The sequence below is a fragment of the Ahaetulla prasina genome, chromosome 3 (genome assembly GCF_028640845.1).
Source record: "Ahaetulla prasina isolate Xishuangbanna chromosome 3, ASM2864084v1, whole genome shotgun sequence".
Classification (NCBI taxonomy): domain Eukaryota; kingdom Metazoa; phylum Chordata; class Lepidosauria; order Squamata; family Colubridae; genus Ahaetulla; species Ahaetulla prasina.
In genome coordinates this window covers 94,499,120-94,520,110 of record NC_080541.1, presented here as the reverse complement: position 1 = coordinate 94,520,110, position 20,991 = coordinate 94,499,120, and the positions used below count along the sequence as shown (strand labels likewise).

The 20,991-nt window shown below is 41.5% G+C and overlaps 1 protein-coding gene across 1 annotated transcript in view; it reads right to left on the bottom strand.

Moving 5' to 3' along the window:
* Window positions 1-3,508: 3,508 nt before the first annotated feature.
* CDH12 (cadherin 12) overlaps window positions 3,509-20,991 on the bottom strand; it is a 458,316-nt gene continuing 440,833 nt past the window's right edge. Inside the window, exons 12-14 of the mRNA XM_058176923.1 lie at window positions 12,701-12,818; window positions 7,001-7,252; window positions 3,509-4,619 (exon numbers count right to left, since the gene is read on the bottom strand). Of these exons, the coding sequence (XP_058032906.1) occupies window positions 4,120-4,619; window positions 7,001-7,252; window positions 12,701-12,818 (870 nt within the window). The 3' untranslated portion in view covers window positions 3,509-4,119. The remainder of the gene's footprint in view (window positions 4,620-7,000; window positions 7,253-12,700; window positions 12,819-20,991) is intronic.

Below are 20,991 nucleotides of genomic sequence, written 5' to 3'. Positions count from 1 at the left end.
ATCAAGTAACTGGCATTCTGTACAGGAATATCTATAGAGAATAGGGGCTAGAGTCTCCTCAGTGTAGATGGGAGATACCACAGAAGGCTATGGAAAATAAGGGGATTAAGATCCTATGGGTTCTTATGGAATCTTGATTTCCAGATCCAGTCAGACAGGCAGATACTGGTCAATCAATTAGACATCATGATAGTAGACAAAGAGCAGAAGACAGCCATTATGATAGATGTAGCTGTGCCAAGTGACCACAATAATAATAATAATAATAAAATAATAATATCAGGAAGAAGGAGCATGAGAAATTGAACAAATAAGATTAGCAAAGGACTCTAGTGTTCTTGCAGCTGTAGAGGCACAGAGATAGCAATTTGTCCACATATTACTCTTGTATAAGGAATTCTTCTTGTGGTTATTTATTCTATTTTTAAAAATGTTTTAATAAACCAAAAGTAAAAAAAAGAAGAAAATATTAGGACAAATAGATTAATTGAATCTGAACCTTAAAAACGTGCAGACGAAGGTGCAGAATAAGGGAAGACACTAGACGAGGTTCTGATTACCAAGTATACCGGCCCACCCAGTCTGGTTCAAACAGGTCAATGGGTCCTATTGGGGGCCACCCACCTGACCAAACCAATGGGGCTAGAGCTAGCGAATCACTGGGAAGTAATTCGATTTGTAATAGCCCCCAAAATGACAGATAGAGTCTTACTGGGACTCTCCTGACTAGACAAGTGGGGCCCAACCATCTGGTGGTGGCAAGGGGGCAACCACAGACTGAGGCTAGCAAGGAGGTTCATCAAGCCAGCAAACCATGGGTCTCAGCCCCAGTTCTATTCAAGGGGAAAAAAAGATGGAACTATGAGATTGTGCATGGATTTTAGAGCTATATATGAATTATTATGGAGCAGGTTACAGAGAAATAAGATCAGAGATGGACTGAAGGATACAATCAAACTTAAATGCCAGGTTGCAAATCACCTTTGATTCAGAAACTTAACAGATCAACAAAAGAGTGATGAAATAGAAAGGAACAAAGGAATGAGATGGACACTCCTGAAGAAGAATAAAAGGAGAAGCTGTATACTGTGTCTCTCTTTTGGTAGACTCTCAATTTGTATGTGTAATGGTCATCTATAAACCTCTGGTCCTGCCTACTCTCTGTTCTTGGCCAGGGTGTATGAGTATGTATAGCAGGGTGTATGAGTATGTGCATTTTCTCATGTGGTATTACAAATAATCCAGCTTTTGTAAATTAACAGAGAATTTCTCTGTGTGCTGGGTGTACCTTTGAGTACTCAATTACTACTTAAGATCCTGAATTCCTGCACCTTCCTCAAATCTATGGATTGCAAAATCACAGCTGGTCTTATCTCTAAACTAGGTAGAACACGAGAGAAACCAAAGGCACCTATATCTCAGTGAGGTGTTTGGAAGAGGCAAAGAATAAATGTACTATAAATGAAGGGATTTTTATCAACTCCTTATGTAATCACAATCCTCCTTTATGCTCTCAACTCCTATTTTTGCCACACTTTAATAGATGGAATTTAGTTATCAGGGACTTTCCAATTCAGACTTTATAGTCTTTTGCTTATCATAAGTGGGGAGAGTCTAAAAGGGAAAACACTGACTGCCAATTTTAATGCAGAGGTTCATTCCAAATTCCTCTGTAGGAAATAACTGCATAATGAATCTCCCCAGCAATGGGTTTCCAATATTCTTACCACCGGTTCACCGCACATGCGCCTTCTGTGCATGTGCCTGGCCTCCCGCACATGCACCTGGTCTTGAAAATGTGGCTAAATAGGATGGTATTACGCCAGGGTGGGTGGGCAGGTCCACCCACTGTTGCCGCTACCAGTTCATCCGAATTGGTCCAAACTGGCTGAATACCATCTCTGAAACTCCCCCATAACCAGCAATTTTGTTACATATTCTTGATTTCTTGGAACCAGAGGATTTACTTCTAGGGAATCTAGAGTCTTTGGAAATATGTGGGAAGTGTAAGCCATTTCCTTCTCTTTGTTTGTCCCTGAGATTTGTGATTTTATTTAATTCCCAAATTTAAAAGATGCTTTACTTTGCTCTAATCTATAGATTTTTTCTCATGCTGCTAGAAAGGATGCCTAGACAGTACCTTGGATTGCTTTAGCTGTGTAATGAGACAGACTCTGATTTAAGATTGAAGCAATGTGCACATCTTGCCATTAGTACATATATCTATTATCCATTCTCTGTTAAGGCTGGCAGGATTTATTTATTTTTGCTGAAGTGCTCATTTGTATAACTTTTTTGGTTCATCCTGTCTGGTATCTGAACCAATTCATGATTTATTTATTTTTAAGGCTGCAGGAAAAAAAATCTTATACATTTCTCTATGAATGTGCAGTTATATCATTTTGAGATTTTTTGCAACTTTCCCCTATATACTTATTATTTGGTATAAAATTTTGAATCAAGTTGTTTATTTTATAATTAAAGGTTGGGATGATCTAAGTTTAACCCAGCAAATAATAGACAATTTGTCCATTTTTTTGTACTGGTATGTCAAACAAGGATAGCCTCAAGAATATAATTATAATGAGGTGCAGTGGTTAGAGTGCAGTACTGCAGGCTACTTCTGCTGATCACCAGCTGCCAGCAGTTTGGCAGATCGAATCTCACCAGGCTCAAGGTTGACTCAGCTTTCCATCCTTCCGAGGTCGGTAAAATGAGGACAGAGATTGTTGGGGGCAATATGCTGACTCTGTAAGCCACTTAGAGAGGGCTATAAAGCACTATGAAGTGGTATATAAGTCTAAGTGCTATTGCTATAATTAAGACTACTAAGGCCGTCTAATGACGTCAAGTTCTGTTAAACCAAGAATTAAAAAAAAGTAATACATATTATGATTCATGCTATTCTTATGCAGATATTTCTTGGGTTTAATTCATATTTCCGAAAAGGAAAGGCATGACTGAAACCTGTTTAGGGATATTGTGTCCCTAACTATATTGTTTCTTATGACCAGAACTATTAATGAGCATCAGAATAATAAATGGGGCGAAATGAAGAAGGTGATTTTTTTCTGCTGTAGAAAACAAATGTAAAATACATTAATTTATATGTACAATTTCACCAACTTACTAGAGTGATAAAAAAAACAAAAAACAAAAGGAAGAACAAAAATATAGCCAGCATATCACTAGAGATGGTCAAATAATCCCCTCTATCAAATGCCACACAACAGCTTTCCTCTGATTAAGAGGAACCTTGTACAATAAGCGCACCAACTAATTAGGCAACACATATGTCTATGCATACTTCTGTATCTCATTTTTTAATTCTTGGGGGGGAAAAGAATAACATTTGATAAACATTTTAAATATTCATTATTTCAGTTTAAGACTGGATTTTACAACTTCAATTGGAATACTAGCTTTTTTCAAAAAAATTCTCTCTGAAATGTAAGCATAAGAAAGACGTTGTCCTATCAGACAGTTTGTTTTCTTGGTTTTTTTTTTAAAAAAAACGTGAAATAAAACAACCCCTCCCAAAACAAACCTGACATTTTCCTCAACAAGTTTCAGCCACTGACAGATTCTACTCTCTCTTCTACACTGTAAGTTTTAAAAGAATCAGAAGTCAGCAGGTGTCTTTTGTGTCTCCAGATAAAAGTTAATGTCCTTTCTTTTATCCTGTTTTTCCTTATTTCTGTTGCTGCGATTATTTCCACTTTACTGGTAAGAGTTTCAATAGGCACTTCAGTGGAATTAAGAAAAATCTACCACTCTTCCACCACAATGCCGGAAAGCTATACTTTCTGTTTGTTGTATCGATAAATTGTACCTAATAGGCCCAAGACAGTCTCAGTGTGACTTCAAAGTAATAAAGTTAAAAAAATTAAATTAAATTAAACCCAGCCACCACCATCAAAACAACAACAACAAAAGAGATAGTCAAAGAACATTCTTCCCCTGAAAAATAGTAAACCAAGATCTGTGGTATGATAAATAAAGAAACTTGCTGGAAACAGCTGTCTTTTATAATCAATGAAACTTGTTCTATAAAGCTTGTTTTTTTGTGTGTAAAACTAGTGGGTTTACTTTTCCTTCATGGTCCTCCTCCACCACCAGCTAAGTGACTTTATCTGGATTATAACTTTCTTCTTCTCCAAACATCTCTGCTAAGACTTTAAAGCGTGGTCCCCAGTCACTCAAATAGTCATAATCCTGATCTGCTTCCGTTGCAACAGAATCTATAGAGCTGAGAGATTCAGCTACAGATCCATTTCCTTCATAAGCATAAGTTGCTAGTGAATCATAAGGGGGAGCTGATGGATCTCCATCATTTTCTTTCAGCCTTTGATTTATGAAATCTCTAATATTTGTGTTGTCCTCTGTGGGTGGCTTTGAGCGAGGCAAGCGGAGAGCATCTGGCTTGATATCCCTGCGTATTTTGTTATCCTCAATTCCTTTGGGGTTCCTTAAAGCCCCAATGTCAAAGGCCTGAGTGTCTTCTTCACCCCCTCCTTCATCATCATAATGAATGACATTGTCTCGAACATCTTCCTTGGAGGTCATTAGGGTGTCTTTTTTCTTCTGCCGTCTCAAGGCTACATAAAGAACCACAATAACTAAGACAAGAGAGAAAAAACAGAAGTCAGGGAAAGGAGTGGCTTTTGTCAGTCAACCTCACATTAATTCTATGATCTAAGACCTGACTGCTCCAGTTCCAAATATTTTTCAATTTACCGTACCAGGATGGGGAACAGTCTCATTGCTAATGCTATGCTATAAAATGCATCTCTATTTTGCACCTCTCTCTCTCACACACACACACATACACACACATATGTACACACACACACACACACACACACACCACAAAGTGTGCCAGGTGGGTAATGCTGCTGTTTTTAATGTGTCAGAAGAAATTCTTATAAGGATCTGAATTATTGCAGTAGAGGGTCACTGCTTTTCTGTAGGTGACAAAAAGCTTTACTGCTATTTTCGGTCTCAGAAACCTTGTAATAAACATTAGCAGCCAAGAGACATTTTCTCAAAGGGAATAATTTTTTGTGCTTAGCCAATAAAATGGAATAAATTAATGAGCTGCTTGCTCTGTTCCTTTGAGCGAACCCATTAGAGAAAGAGCAGAATCCACAATGGAGGAACCACCATGAACTCAATCCAGTGGATTCCCTCTCCAGAGTGAAATGTTGAAGGAATATTTAAATTTTGAGGGAAGATTTTTCTTTATTCCCATTCATGTCTGAGGCCCAATTAATTATGCCACTTCAAGACAAGAAGTGTACTTGGTTCTTTTCCGGAACATGTGGTGAGAATACGTGGGGTAGGTATAGGTATAGAACCTTTTAGCTTTGTTGTATTTCTGACATACATATGGGACACTTTTTTGATACTCTGTCTTCACTATCAGAGAAGTAATACTGGAAATTTCTCCATCAAGCACTGAAGGAGAATAAAAGACCCTTGGCTAATTTAGTGTCAGTCTCTTGAACAGACACTTTCTTGTTTTCAATTGCTGTTGCAGAATCTTTTAAGCTTTCTTTAAACATTTGTATTATCTATACATAAAAGACTGGATAAGAGGCTGGAAAAATGAGGGGGCTTACCAGACCATATCATCTTATAAATTTATGATGATCCCTATGACTTACGGTCTATTAGAGGACAAGTGCCATGGATTTCAAAGAGTCGTGTTTTCAGGCAAGAAAGACAGCACTGGCTAATATATCAGATGTCATATACATGAGCAAGCAATGATATTGCCAAATATATTACCAAACTTTCCACCATCAGTTCTAAAATATCCAGATTTCTTTCCTGTATCCTCACAAAGCTTCAGACCATCTGGACAAAAGCAATGAATGGAAAGTGAGTGTTTGCATTGTGTTTGCATTATCTCCTGCATTTTTTTAATACCAGTTATGTGGGTGTGGCTTGGTGAGTGTAGCATGGCTTGGTGGGCGTGACTTGGTGGGCATAGCAGGGGAAGGATACTGCAAAATCCCCATTTCCTCCCAATCAGCTGGGACTTGGAAGGCAGAAAATAGATAGGGGCGGGGCCAGTCAAAATTTTTACTACCGGTTCTCTGAACTATTCAAAATTTCTGCTACTGGTGCTACTGATGAAACCCATCTCTGTCCTGCATGAAGTTAATTAATGGAAATGATTCCCCTACAGTTTTTCTGAAATTTCCCTGTCCTTCCTTGCTAACATTCCACCTCCATTCTTATAGTTAAATAGTTCTCTTTGACTCTTCTCTATGTGTGAAGGTCAGAAGGATTACCATCGGATGGACCTAATGAGTGCATCCAAAATACTACTCATCAGTGTTTATGTGATTATTGACCACATTTAACTAATGCCACTTTTTAAGAAATTAAATAAAATATTATACACTTGAGTATAGACTTAAAAAGAAATTAGTGCAGAACTCAAAAGAAAAAGAAAAACAAAAGAAGAAAATGCTAATCCAACTACTTAAAGGTAGCCCACACTATTTTAGCTCACAATTGTAGCCCATTTCAATGTTATCTTATATTTTATACAATCTTATATATTATAATAAAAAAGGGGGAAAGGGAAGTTGTTCAGGGTAAATGTGTGTCTTTTCTTGATGATGGATGCTTTCTTAATGATGGGTGTTTATTTAAGTTAAAATTTAGCCAAAGAAGAACTTTCAAGATGAGACTTCACCATTCAATGTGGTAATCATATGTATAGGATTCATCGTTACAATGTTTCAATAAGATTGGAAAAGGCTTATTAACTTTCCTATTGCAATATCCCCAAATTTCAAAGTAGGGCTACATTCAAACCACTGATCAGGGCTTTGCTTTCTGAACACAATTGGAAATGGATGAAAAGCACTAGTTTATATCCAGCTAATTTTTCCTTTGGCCCATCTGATAGTTATTCCATTTGGGGGAGAGTCTCCAAATAACTATGGTAACACAATTTACTTTATGCAAATAGGTGAGTACTAACCTAGGAGTATAATAATGCACAACAGGATTGCAATCAATGCTCCCGTGCTGAGTCCAACGGGCAAGAATATTGCTTCAGCATTACATGAGAGGACGGAGCCATCAGAGTCACATCTGCAAACTCGGATTGTCATTGTGTTTGTACTGCTTTGTTTGGGGTAGCTACTATCTTCAATGACAATTGGAAGGAGATAGAACTCTTGCTGTCGACGGCTGTAACCACTTCTGCCAGCTACAATTCCTGCTGTGTTGTCTGAAAAACAGGATTGAGTTACCGTTCTCATTATCATCATGGCTCAGAAATGGCACTGAGCACAATTTCTTGTGAAAATGCAGGAAATAAATAAATAAAAGTTCTGGAAAAGGGCCTAAAACATTATGGCTCACGTGTAATTGTCAGCAATGCAGTAGCCTCGCTTTTTTCTCTATTTCACTAATCTCCAGCATCACACAATGAATAAGGTGATTTATCCTGGGCCTTGTGTAAAAATTATTCTTGTGGTTAAAAAAAAGGGGGGGCAGGGTAGTTGAATGGTCCCCCCTTCCCAGAGCACTTTAACAGGGATGTTTTTTTTATTATTATTTTATTGCAAAGTGCTGAAAGGTACAATTCATGTCATTTTTCTAATATTCATCTTCTCATTTTGTTGCCTTCCTCAGCAACCCAATTTGAAAGGCTCACGATGAAATTTTTCCACATGACATTTCTTTAGGAATATAAGTGAAGTGTGGGAAACCATGGATGGTACAGCAGGGGTCCCCAACCCCCGGTCCATGGACCAACACTGGTTCACGGTATGCCAGCAACTCGGCCATGGGATGCAAGTAGCATGCAAAACCATGCCCCTCTGGTCCATGGAAAAACCATGGAATCGGTCCTTGGTGCCCAAAAGGTTTGGGGCCATTGCTGTAAAGTCTTCCTTTGCCTTCTCTCTTTTTCCCTTTAAAGAAATATATTTCTTTTCCAGTAAAATGAAGGAGAATGGTTAACAAAAAATAACAAATATATTTTTGGCCTAGAACTAGATGTCATGTTAACAGGTTGCAAGTTTCTTTCTCTTGCGTAGCAACTAAATAAGGTGGAAATTTGCCCTGGGAGATCTTCATGTTATACAGTTTACATTATTAAACATTAAAGGGGAGGGAAGGAAGAGGAGGAGATTCAGAGCTGATGTCAATCTCAACGGTGCTTTAACAGGAGTACTCCATTGTATCATTACCCAAAGTGTCACATTGAAATAAGACAGAAAATAATGCAACCCTCCCCTTCTTCGCCAGGCAAATAACAATTATTGTAACTCTTGCTATACAATCCATCTCAGTTTGACAGCAAGCTTGTCAAAGAATAGTAAAAATAAGAAAAGTCGAACCACCACAAGAAGGAAGAATGTCATCTTTTTCCTGTTTCTTGTTTCCTCACCCCTACCAAGTCTGCTTTTCAAATGATTTCCATATAGTGCTTTATCGGGAATTAAAAAGAATGGCTTTTTTCTTTATTTGGTTAATTTCCACTGAAGGCATTTTTTTCAAAAGGTATAAGATTTCCCCCATCCATGTAAAGATATTTTTAAAAACTCCCACAAGAGACTTGGCTTGACATACTGTAAGCCATTAGTGGTTGTGATTTTCATATAGCATTTTTTAGTACATAAATACTGTACCTATTTTTTTTCAATGAGTAATGTATATACCAGTGATGGTGAACTTTTTCAGTACCAAGTGCCCAAACCAGAACATGTGTGTGCATCCACGCCGGAGTGCCAGATATTCGAAGACCAGCTGGTTGGTGCACATGATGTGCCAGCCACCTGGTCTTTGGGTTTCTGGCACACGCTTGTGCTCCAGCCAGCTGGTCTTCATGCGCAAGAGCACTGGAGACACAAAGACCAGCGGGTTTCCAGCACTCCGGCACGTGCAAAGACCAGCTGACCCACAAGCATGCGCACACCAGAAACTGAAGACCCAGAAGAGCAGCTGGTGATGGTACACGTGCCCATAGAGAGAGCTCTGCATGTCACCTCTGGCCCATATGCCATAGGTTCGCCATCACAGGTATATACTTTTAGTAAATTAATTGTTTGAAATGAGAAATATAGAAATGAAAAGATTCTTCATTAATTGAGAAAGTGTAAGCCAGTAAGCACATATGAAAGGATAAATCAAATTAATTTATCAACACACATTAAATATCACAAATCTGGTTAGAATTAAGAAAGCTATTTGAGAATTCAAGGTCGGGTTTGTGAATAATTCATCTATCTCCTCATATATGTCCTCATATTCCTTGCTGCCATTCCTTCTCTAGGGAACAGAAACACAGAATACTAGGGTTGCATTGTAGTGGGTGTAGAGATAACAGTGGTATAATTAAAACCATTAAAAAAATAACTTTCTTAGTAATAAAAATTAATAAAAGAATCACAGAGAAGCTAATTTTGGCAGCATCCACCACAAAAATTAGTGGTTGAGAGTTAAGAGATAAAAAAAAAAGAAAAAGCAGGTTGAAAATATATTAATTTCCATTAAATTCCCTTCCTAATTTTCCATGGCTTTTTCCAGCAAATTCTTCATCCTAAATAAAATTGTTTTCTTCCACTTCAGCTATACTCAGAACCCAAGGAAGCTAGAATTGATGCAGGGTTCCAGCAAAGCCTGTTTGCTTTTTCACAGAATTAGTAGTGAAAGAGTTAGATAAACAATTGTTCCTCCTTGTAACTACTGTGCCAAGACTGTTTCATCTGTATAGTATATTCTAATTGGACCCAGCTTGCGATGTCAGGATCCTATCTATCCTCTAATCCAGTGTTTCTCAACCTAAGCACTTTTAAGATATGCAGGTATCAACTCCCAGCGTTCAACCAATAGGTTGAGAAACAGTGCTCTAATCCAATGGATAATAAATATTGTCCATGTTTCCTTTTTCTGATTCTGAATACAAGGCCCATTTCTTTTGTATGTTCATTATGATGATGCATTCACACCCCAAAAGAGGTGATGTAATGCTATTTGCAACATTTTGATGAAAGCATGAAGCTTCTATAGACACCCATGCTCTGTAAGCCATTAGTGGTTGTGATTTTCATATAGCATTTTTCAGTACATAAATACTGAACCTATTTTTTTCCAATGAGTAATGTATATACCAGTGATGGTGAACTTTTTCAGTACCAAGTGCCCAAACCGGAACATGTGGGTGCATCCACGCCGGAGTGCCAGATATTCAAAGACCAGCTGGTTGATGCACATAATGTGCCAGCCACCTGGTCTTTGGGTTTCTGGCACACGCTTGTGCTCCAGCCAACTGGTCTTCATGCGCAAGAGCACCGGAGACCCAAAGACCAGCGGGTTTCCAGCACTCCGGCACGTGCAAAGACCAGCTGACCCACAAGCATGCGCACACCAGAAACCGAAGAACCAGAAGAGCAGCTGGCAATGGTGCACGTGCCCATAGAGAGAGCTCTGCATGTCACCTCTGGCCCATATGCCATAGGTTCGCCATCACAGGTATATATACTTTTAGTAAATTAATTGTTTGAAATGAGAAATATAGAAATGAAAAGATTCTTCATTAATTGAGAAAGTGTAAGCTAATAAGTACATACGAAAGGATAAATCAAATTAATCAACACACATTAAAATATCACAAATCTGGTTAGAATTAAGAAAGCTATTTGAGAATTCAAGGTAGGGTTTGTGAATTATTCATCTATCTCCTCATATATGTCCTCATATTCCTTGCTGCCATTCCTTGTCTAGGGAACAGAAACACAGAATACTGGGGTTGCATTGTAGTGGGTGTAGAGATAACAGTGGTATAATTAAAACCATTAAAAAAATAACTTTCTTAGTAATAAAAATTAATAAAAGAATCACAGAGAAGCTAATTTTGGCAGCATCCACCACAAAAATTAGTGGTTGAGAGTTAAGAGATAAAAAAAAAAGAAAAAGCAGGTTGAAAATATATTAATTTCCATTAAATTCCCTTCCTAATTTTCCATGGCTTTTTCCAGCAAATTCTTCATCCTAAATAAAATTGTTTTCTTCCACTTCAGCTATACTCAGAACCCAAGGAAGCTAGAATTGATGCAGGGTTCCAGCAAAGCCTGTTTGCTTTTTCACAGAATTAGTAGTGAAAGTGTTAGATAAACAATTGTTCCTCCTTGTAACTACTGTGCCAAGACTGTTTCATCTGTATTCTAATTGGACCCAGCTTGCGATGTCAGGATCCTATCTATCCTCTAATCCAGTGTTTCTCAACCTAAGCACTTTTAAGATATGCAGGTATCAACTCCCAGAGTTCAACCAATAGGTTGAGAAACAGTGCTCTAATCCAATGAATAATAAACATTGTCGATGTTTCCTTTTTCTGATTCTGAATACAAGGCCCATTTCTTTTGTATATTCATTGTGATGATGCATTCACACCCCAAAAGAGGTGATCTAATGCTATTTGCATCATTTTGATGAAAGCATGAAGCTTCTATAGACACCCATGCTCTGTGGGCAATTTCTGCCATTGTCACTATCACTCTTTCATGATCAATATATGTGCTATTGTCTTTTTGAAATTATCCACTACAATGTCCTACTTGTCAATGAATACTTCAGCTTCAACTACAACAATACATGAGCACATAATAGATTCAAACTTATGGTAAACCTCGCCAAATTTGATTGCAGAAAATACAACTTCAGAAACAGAGTTGTTAATGGCTGGAATGCACTACCTGACTCTGTGGTTTCTTCCCCAAACCCCCAAAACTTTACCCTTAGACTATCTACAGTTGACCTCACCCCATTCCTAAGAGGTCTTTAAGGGGCGTGCATAAGCGCACCAGCGTGCCTACCGTCTCTGTCCTAATGTTCCCTTTTATTCGTATCCATTTCATGTATTCATAGTTATGTTTATACTTATATCTGTTACTTAATACATGCGTGACAAAAATAAATAAATAAATAAAAATAAAATATAGGGATAAAACTTAGGTGAATTCTCTTCCCAACTTTCTTCTTACTGTGTCCTATGTCCATTTTTGATGTTATGTCAGTTGAAACCAAAGGTTCAAGAAACAGGAGTATTCAGAAAACTCACCATTCTAAAATAATTATTGCTATTGTGTTTTAAAAATAATAAAAAAATAAAACTTACTAGTTTTATTGCCTAGAATGACTAGAAGGGAAAAATGATCTGTCTGATTCTTTTACAATACTGTGGATGGGGCCTTTGAGGTAAACTAGATAGGTCAGCCCTTTGAGGTAAACCTTTGAAGTAAACCAGACTAGTTATGAATGATAATACTAATTGTATTATAAGGTTACCGTAACAGATTTTTTCCAGTCTGAGTGTGCCTCTCCCCTCCCTCCATCTTTAAGGGAACTATGGGAGAGTAAAGCCTAAGATCTTCCTCAAATTATATTTCTGCCTCAGACCCAAATTTTGCTTATCTAACCATTGTCTTAGTTGCAGCTCTTTCAAAGTTATTCCTGAAGCCTAATCCACTGTGGAAGATTCAGAGAATTTGCCAAAATTGTCTCTTTTCCTGAAAAAGACCCTTCTCATACCTAATGCTTAGATGCTCAGCATCTAAGAAACAATTACACTTTGAAATAATTCACCTTCACATGTATACATGAAAAACATTAGACAAGGACTGACAGAACAAACTGGTTCCATAATTGTTTGAAGTATAAGCCATCTTACTTGTGAAATCGTGGACTGTGAAATTTGGCTTTGTAGTAACTTCAGGAGACAGTCGAAAAGAGAATTTTTGCCCAGCAGGAGACAAATCCTTGTCAGCTGCACCAATAACCTGAATTACCTAAACCCACAATGGAATAAAAAAAAATGTATGAAAATAAAACAAGATCTTAATTTGATAGTTAGATGATGCAATAGAAGTAGAGAGTGAGATATTAATTGTAAGCAGAAATGTGGTTATTTTAATGAGCTGGGCAAGACCAGCCGATGTAGCCTAACATTATAATATTTATTTAGCAATATACATGCATAGCTGTCCATCTCAAAGAACATTACTCTGCAATATGATCCATCTCTAGCAATAAGTTGCATGTGACCATTCCTAGAACTAAGGAGAAATTTCCTGACAGTTAAAATAATTAATCAGTGGAATGATTTGCCTCCAGAAGTTGTGTATGCTCCAACACTGGAAGCTTTTAAGAAGAAATTGGACAGCCATTTGTTTGAAATGGTGTAGGTTTCCTGCCTGAGCAAGGGAAGACCCGGAGGAATGCGGAAGTTGCGGGCGACATCAGCGCCAAAGATGTAAGTTCAGGGCGCCATTTGCGGCGGTGTGAAAGGAAGGGCACCTGGCTCAAGTCTGCCGAGCACCCCAACCTTCCGCCGAAAATTCAAATCGGCCAATCAGAGCGGCTCTGAGTCAGAGATGCAAACCCCACATTCCGAAATTTCAAACCAGCCAATCAGAGCGAGATCGGCGAGGCGACCCGCGATTGGCCAGGAAAGAAAGAGCGCCAAGTCAAACCGAATGACTGTTACCATAGACCACGCAGCTACCCGCATCGAAGAAAAGATCTTCACAAACCCGACAATTGAAGGCGTACCGTGCCGACTGGAAGTAGACACAGGATCAGCTATCACAATCATGTCCTGGGACACTTTTGTGAAAGCCTTGCCGCACATCGCAAAGCGCAAGCTGCAGAAACAACGACTCCGGGTGCAGGATTACCAGGGCAACCGCATCCCTGTTCGAGGGACAACGACCGTCGAGGTCAGCATCACGGGACATACGAAAAGACCCTGCCCATCACGTTAGTCGAGGAACCTTGCCAAGCTTGCTGGGGCTAGACTGGTTCCGGGCGTTGGGAATGGGGGTGACTGGCGTCCACCGGAGCGGATGCAACCTGCAAAACGCCCTACTGGATGAATTCGCAGACGTATTCGAGGACCGTTTAGGCAAGTACAAGGGGACCCCTATCTCCTTCAATTTAGACCCCAAATAGCTCCCATTAGGTTAAAGGCAAGGAGGTTCCTTTTGCACTCAAACCTAAAATCGACAAAGAGTTAGATAAATTAGTCAGCCAGGGATACTAGTGCCAGTTGACCATGCCAAATGGGAGACGCCAATCGTCACCCTATAAAACCAGACGGGTCCATAAGATTTGCGCTGATTACAAGGCTACCTTGAACAAAGCATTGCAAAGAGCGCCTACCCAGTTCCAGTAGTGCAACACTTATTGCACTCACTAGGGCACGGACAAGTTTTCGCCAAATTAGACTTGGCACAAGCGTACCAACAGCTACCCGTAGATGCTAGCACAGCTGAGGCCCAGACCATTATAACGCACGGGTGCCTTTAAGTGCACCCGGTTACAGTTGGGTGAGCGTGGCCCGGGCTATTCAAAATTTGATGGAGCGGCTCCTACAAGGGTTACCGAGTCGTACCCTATTTCGATGATGTGTTGGTATCAGGGAAGATTTAAGAGAACTGGGGAAGCGGTTAAGGAAAGTTTTGGCCATTTTAGGTCGGCAGGATTAAAGTCAAAGCAAGCAAGTGTCAGATAGGGGTCGAATCTGTTGAATTTTGGGCTATAGAATAGACAAAAGGATTCACCCACTGAGAGCAAAGTCAAGGCGATAAAGAGAGCCCCAGCACCCAAAAACAAGACAGAACTCCAGGCTTTCCTGGGTCTGGTAAACTTTACGCCGTGTTTTTAAAAGACAAGGCAACCGTTGCTGAACCGCTGCATAAATTGCTTGGAAAAACACTGCTTGGTCGTGGGGAAGTCAGAGAATAGGGCATTTGAGGCAGTAAAAGTTTTTTTTTTTTAACAGCCGAAGAGGTTGTTAAAACAAAAGGTTTTAAAAGGCTCCTCTGGTGATCCCAGCTAAGAGGTTGTGGGCTGCTATTAGGCAACTTCAGCTGGGATCGTCAGAGGAGCCTTTTTTTCCTCTGGCCCACCCATTCCCCCCTCCTCACTTACATAATTACTGCTCCTTTTGGACTCGCTTTCCTTCAGCTTCTGCAATCAGTTGCATCAGCTAGCAACTGCATCTGCCTGCCTGCCTGTAATCCATCTCCTCAGTGCCTTTGCTGGCTGAGGAACTCTGGGAATAGAAGTCCAAAAACCTGAAATTTACTAAGGTTGGAGACCCCTGATCTAAAAACTATAAATAAAATAAAATAATAAAATATTTGTGCAGCTTTCTGAGATTTGGTGTAGTTCTATAGTGTTTCACTCTAACTACACAAACACACAGAATCTCACAAAACTGTATGTGGCATTTTGTGTGTGTGAGTGTGTGTGTTGAATCAGTTGTGTTGTGTTGTGTTGTGTTGTGTTGTGTTGTGTTGTGTTGTGTTGTGTTGTGTTGTGTTGTGTTGTGTTGTGTTGTGTTGTGTTGTGTTGTGTTGTGTTGTGTTGTGTTGTGTTGTGTTGTGTTGTGTTGTGTTGTGTTGTGTTGTGTGTATGTGTGTCTCTTCGCAAGGACTTGGAGGCAGCTCCTCTAAGGAAAAGAGGAGGTGATGAAGCTCTGGCTGTCCCCCAGGAGAAATAGCCCTGTCTCTGCAGCATTAGTCATGTAACTGAGTGGGCGTGGCCAACTTGATGTCACTCACAGCAAGGTGCTGCCCCACCTTGCCCTGAGTGACTTCAAGTTAGCCACACCCACTCAGTCACATGACCACCAAGTCACACCCACCAAATAAGCCATGCCCACAGAACCGGTACTAAAAATTTTTGGAACCCAGCCCTGGTTAGATGGCATTACATTCATCTTCTGAGGTTGAATGTCCGTCATCTTTTATAACATTTGTGAATGCTTTTGTAGTAAAACTTGTTGTTGTCTGTCAGCAGCCTACGGAGCTGGCAACAGAGTGGGACAGTGAGGAGGCTGAGGTGAGGCCACGGCCATTGGGAAGTAAGGTGCGGTCTCCAGAGCCTCCAGAGACTGACAGTAGTGAGGCAGAGGAACAGGAGGAGCCTGTTCCTAATGCACGCATGAGAAGAGCTGCCAGAAGGCAAGAGCAGCTCAAGCAGAGAGGACAACTCGGGAGTAGGGCCAAGAGCTGATTGGCCCCTCCCATAAGGCTTAAAACAGACCAGCACCAGTGTTTGAGCTTTGCTGGAAAATAACGTTGTAGCTGCATCTTCTGCTTCGTCTTCTGCTTCGTCTACATTTTTGTTTTTGTAGCTTCTGGACGTTTGCCAGGAAGGGCCTTTGGCAGTTTTCCTAACTGGACCAAGGTTTGTGAGATAACTGAGGAATTTGTGTTGGAGGCATTTATTTATTTTATTTATTTATTTATTATTTAAATTTGTATACCGCCCTTCTCCCGAAGGACTCAGGGCGGTTCACAGCCAAGTAAAAAATGAAAATACATTATAGATACAATTAAAATACTAGTAAAAAACTTATTTGAATTGGCCACAATTAAAATTTAGAGATAAAACCCATTAAAAACCCATAACTTAAAAGAAACTAACCCAGTCCAGCGCAGATAAATAAGTAAGTTTTGAGCTCGCGGCGAAAGGTTCGGAGGTCCGGAAGTTGACGAAGTCCTGGGGGGAGTTCGTTCCAGAGGGCTGGAGCCCCCACAGTGAAGGCCCTTCCCCTGGGTGTTGCCAGACGACACTGTCGCGCCGACGGCACCCTGAGGAGTCCCTCTCTGTGAGAGCGCACGGGTCGGTGAGAGGTATTCGGTAGCAGCAGGCGGTCCCGTAAGTAACCCGGCCCTATGCCATGGAGCGCTTTAAAGATGTTCACCAACACCTTGAAGCGCACCCGGAAGGCCACAGGTAGCCAGTGCAGCCTGCGCAGGATAGGTGTCACTCGGGAGCCACGAGGGGCTCCCTCTATCACCCGCGCAGCCGCATTCTGGACTAACTGGAGCCTCCGGGTGCTCTTCAAGGGGAGCCCCATGTAGAGAGCATTGCAGTAATCCAGGCGAGATATCACGAGAGCATGAGTGACCGTGCAGAGGGCATCTCGGTCTAGGAAGGGGCGCAACTGGTGGACCAGGCGAACCTGGTAAAAAGCTCTCCTGGAGACGGCCGTCAAATGATCTTCAAAAGACAGCCGTGCATCCAGGAGAACACCCAAGTTGTGCACCCTCTCCATTGTGGCCAATGACTCGCTCCCAACAGTCAGCCGCGGACTCAGCTGACTGTACCGGGACGCCGGCATCCACAGCCACTCCGCCTTGGAGGGATTGGGTTTGTGCCTGGTCCTCCCCATCCCGACCCCGACGGCTTCCAAACACCGGGCCAGCACTTTGATAGCTTCATTGGGGTGGCCCGTGTGAAAAGTACAGCTGGGTGTCATCAGCGACAGCTGGTACCTCACACCGAAGCCACTGATGATCTCACCCAGCGGCTTCATATAGATGTTGAACAGAAGGGGCGAGAGAATCGACCCCTGCGGCACCCCACAAGTGAGGCGCCGCGGGGTCGACCTCTGCCCCCCCGTCAACACCGTCTGCGGCCGGTCGGAGAGATAGGAGGAGGACCACCGATAAACGGTGCCTCCCACTCCCAATCCCTCCAACCGGCGCAGCAGGATACCATGGTCGATGGTATCAAAAGCCGCTGAGAGGTCTAATAGGACCAGGGCAGAGGAATAACCCCATCCCTGGCCCTCCAGAGATCATCCACCAATGCGACCAAAGCCGTCTCAGTGCTGTAACCGGGTCGGAAGCCGGACTGGAACGGGTCCAGATAGACAGTTTCCTCCAGGTGCAGGGGAAACTGATATGCCACCATACTCTCTACAACCTTCGCCGCGAAGCGAAGGTTGGAGACCGGACGATAATTACCTAAAACAGCCGGGTCCAGGGAAGGCTTCTTGAGGAGGGGCCTCACCACCGCCTCTTTCAAGGCGGCCGGAAAGACTCCCTCCAACAAGGAAGCACTCGTAATCCCCTGGAGCCAGCCTCGTGTCACCTCCTGAGTGGCCAGCACCAGCCAGGAGGGGCACGGGTCCAGTAAACACATGGTGGCATTCAATCTACCCAGCAACCTGTCCATGTCCTCGGGAGTCACAGGGTCAAACTCATCCCAAACAACATCACCAAGACCGCCCTCAGATACCCCGTCTGGATCGCCACAATTTTGGTCCAGACCGTCCCTAAGCTGAACGATTTTATCGTATAGATAACCGTTAAACTCCTCAGCACGTCCCCGCAACGGGTCATCCCGCTTCGCCTGGTGAAGGAGGGAGCGGCTCACCCGGAACAGGGCAGCTGGGCGGTTATCTGCCGACGCAATGAGGGAGGAGGCGTAGGAACGCCTCGCTTCCCTCAGTGCCACTAGGTAGGTCCTAGTATAGGATCTAACTAGTGTCCGATCAGCCTCTGAACGGCTGGACCTCCAGGAACTCTCTAGGCGTCTTCTCCGGCGTTTCATCCCCCTCAGCTCCTCGGAGAACCAAGGAGCCGGTTGGGATCTGCGCTGGGTCAGAGGCCGCAAAGGCACGACACGGTCTAAAGTCCCAGCCGCAGCCCGTTCCCAGGCTGCAGCTAGTTCCTCTGCCGTGCCGTGAGCCAGACCCTCAGGTAGTGGCCCAAGCTCCGTCCGAAACCTCTCTGGGTCCATCAGGCGCCTGGGACGGTACCATCGTAATGTTTTACTTGGAGTTGAACAACGCTGGTAATGAAGTAATTCCCAGCTGTTCGAATAAATTTTGTTTGTTTTTCCAAGGACTACGTTTATTACTATCTACTTGGGCCTGGGTCACAACACTTGTAGGCTTCCAAGTCATTAGCAATATGATAAAAGATTATCCTAACCCTTCAGTTCTCAGAGAGAGGGGATGGCAAGAATATCAGCCTTCTTCATCCAGGCCTGGCAATGTTCCATTCTTATACCAATCTTTTTATTGTTTTGGACATTTGTTGTTGCACATCTGTTGTACATCTACTGTATGTTCTAAGCATTTCACAGGAACAAATGCATAAAAGGGACAAATCCCATACAAACCATTTCCAGAAACAGATCTTTAAAAATAATGTATGGTCTATACAGAGGAGAGTATCTTGTGTCCTTTGGGCAACAGTTTTATACAAAAAAACCCTATTAGAATCTATGGGATTTGGAACACTACATTTGATTCCATGTAGCTTATAAAACAGGACTGAATTATAACAGGCTAAAATGTGTTGTCTTTATCACCATGAGTATATTTCAGCCTATCATTTTTCCTAACCTGACAAGGCAACTATAGTTTTTATAGGTTTGGTTCTAAGGTAAACAGCTTATACTCACACAAACTAGGTTCAGGGGTTGTTTGAAGACTCATTGTATAGTAGCTGAATATATCTTTTGAAGGCCACTGTTAATTTGCTGAACAACGAATGCATTTTTCATTAAAGTTCAAAAAATAACTTGATATGACGTCGAAAGACTTTGATCCCCATGCAAAAACCTAATTTATATTATTGTGTAAAGGTAATTGGTTTGGACAAAACTCAGCAGCACTTTTTTCATGTGGCTGTTGACAAAAATAGGATTGCCAACATGATCACCAATATCCGATGAAGGATATGGCACAAGAAGAAAAAGAAAGATAATTGACACAACCTATTTTTTTCTAATGTATTCTTTGATGGGCTATCATACATGACAGGAGGTATCTTTGACTTGGTAGGTCAAACATGTATGTACTGCACACCTGATGAAAAATATAAATCATGACTTGGATGACTGAGAATCTACACAGACATTTAGAACTTTCAGATTGTCTGTATTATCACTCATTGCATTTTTGGTCTGTTTGGGATCTGGGGTATCTTTTATGAGAGCTTCAGTCATTCTTTGCTGAATTTTGAGGTCCTATTACATTAAACTACACACTGAATTTCTTGGGTTGACTTTCATCACTTATAATATTCAGCTCTAACTCACCGTTTCTGCAAAAGTCGGTTGTCTACAGAAGTCTGGATGTAATAATGGATTAGTTCCAGGGGAGGGCTTCAAAAATTTTAGCAAGGGGTTCTCTGCTCGGTTGCTGGGTGGGCATGGCCATGGTGGGCGTGGCCTAGTTGGCCTCCTGTACCACGGCAGAGGGATGGGGTGTTTTTGCCCTCCCCAGACTCCAGAGGCTTTCTTCGAGTCTCCAGGAGGGCAAAAACAGCCTACCCAGGCTCCAGAGGCTCTCTTCCCAAACTTCTGGTAGGCCTGTTTTTTGCCCTTCCTGAGCCTCTCTGCGCACCCTGCACTTACCTGCATCCAAAACGGGCTGCGTGGGGATTCCTGGGAGGTGTGGGATGGGGCGGGAGGAGCCAGCCAGAATTGGGATTTTTGGGTTCTCCGAACTGCACAGAATCTTAGCTAGAGTTTCTCCCGAACCCCTGCGAACCCCCAGCAGCCCACCCCTGATTAGTTCTGAATAAATAATCAGAAGGCTCCAAAGTCAAATGTAGTTAGTTTCATCTGGTGTTAGGCCAGTTGGTGATCTTAGATATACAGTAGCATAACCTGGTTCAGATTTTACTGTTTCTGAATGATAAAGATGCAAGTGTTCTTTGACAAAATATTACTTTTACATAACTAATTGTCTACTATAATCACAGCTGGTTAGGTATTTAAATCTCCCCTTGGCAAGAGAGAGATATTCACAGATCTGCTGGATCTTAATTAGCTTTTTTTTTTTAGAGCACTTTAACATTTCTATATAGATTTATCAGCTACTGCATATCATAGTGGTTAGAATGACACTGGCATGTGGTTTATAGACATCAGTTTTGAAATATTTATATTTCAACATGAAATATAAATTTCTGAACTCAATGTAATATCCTATTATTTTATCCACAAGGCCTCAAATATTATTCAGCCAGGATAGCTGAATGTTTTTTTTTTCTTTTTTCTCTAGACTGCCCATAATTTGCAGTCTTCATTAAGGATATTATCTTTAGCCATCTTTATTAAGAGAATCTGATCAGCTATATACACAAAAGACAACTTATTCTGCACTAGCTTCTGGATTATGGATTTCCCTGCAGGGATCATGAGAAA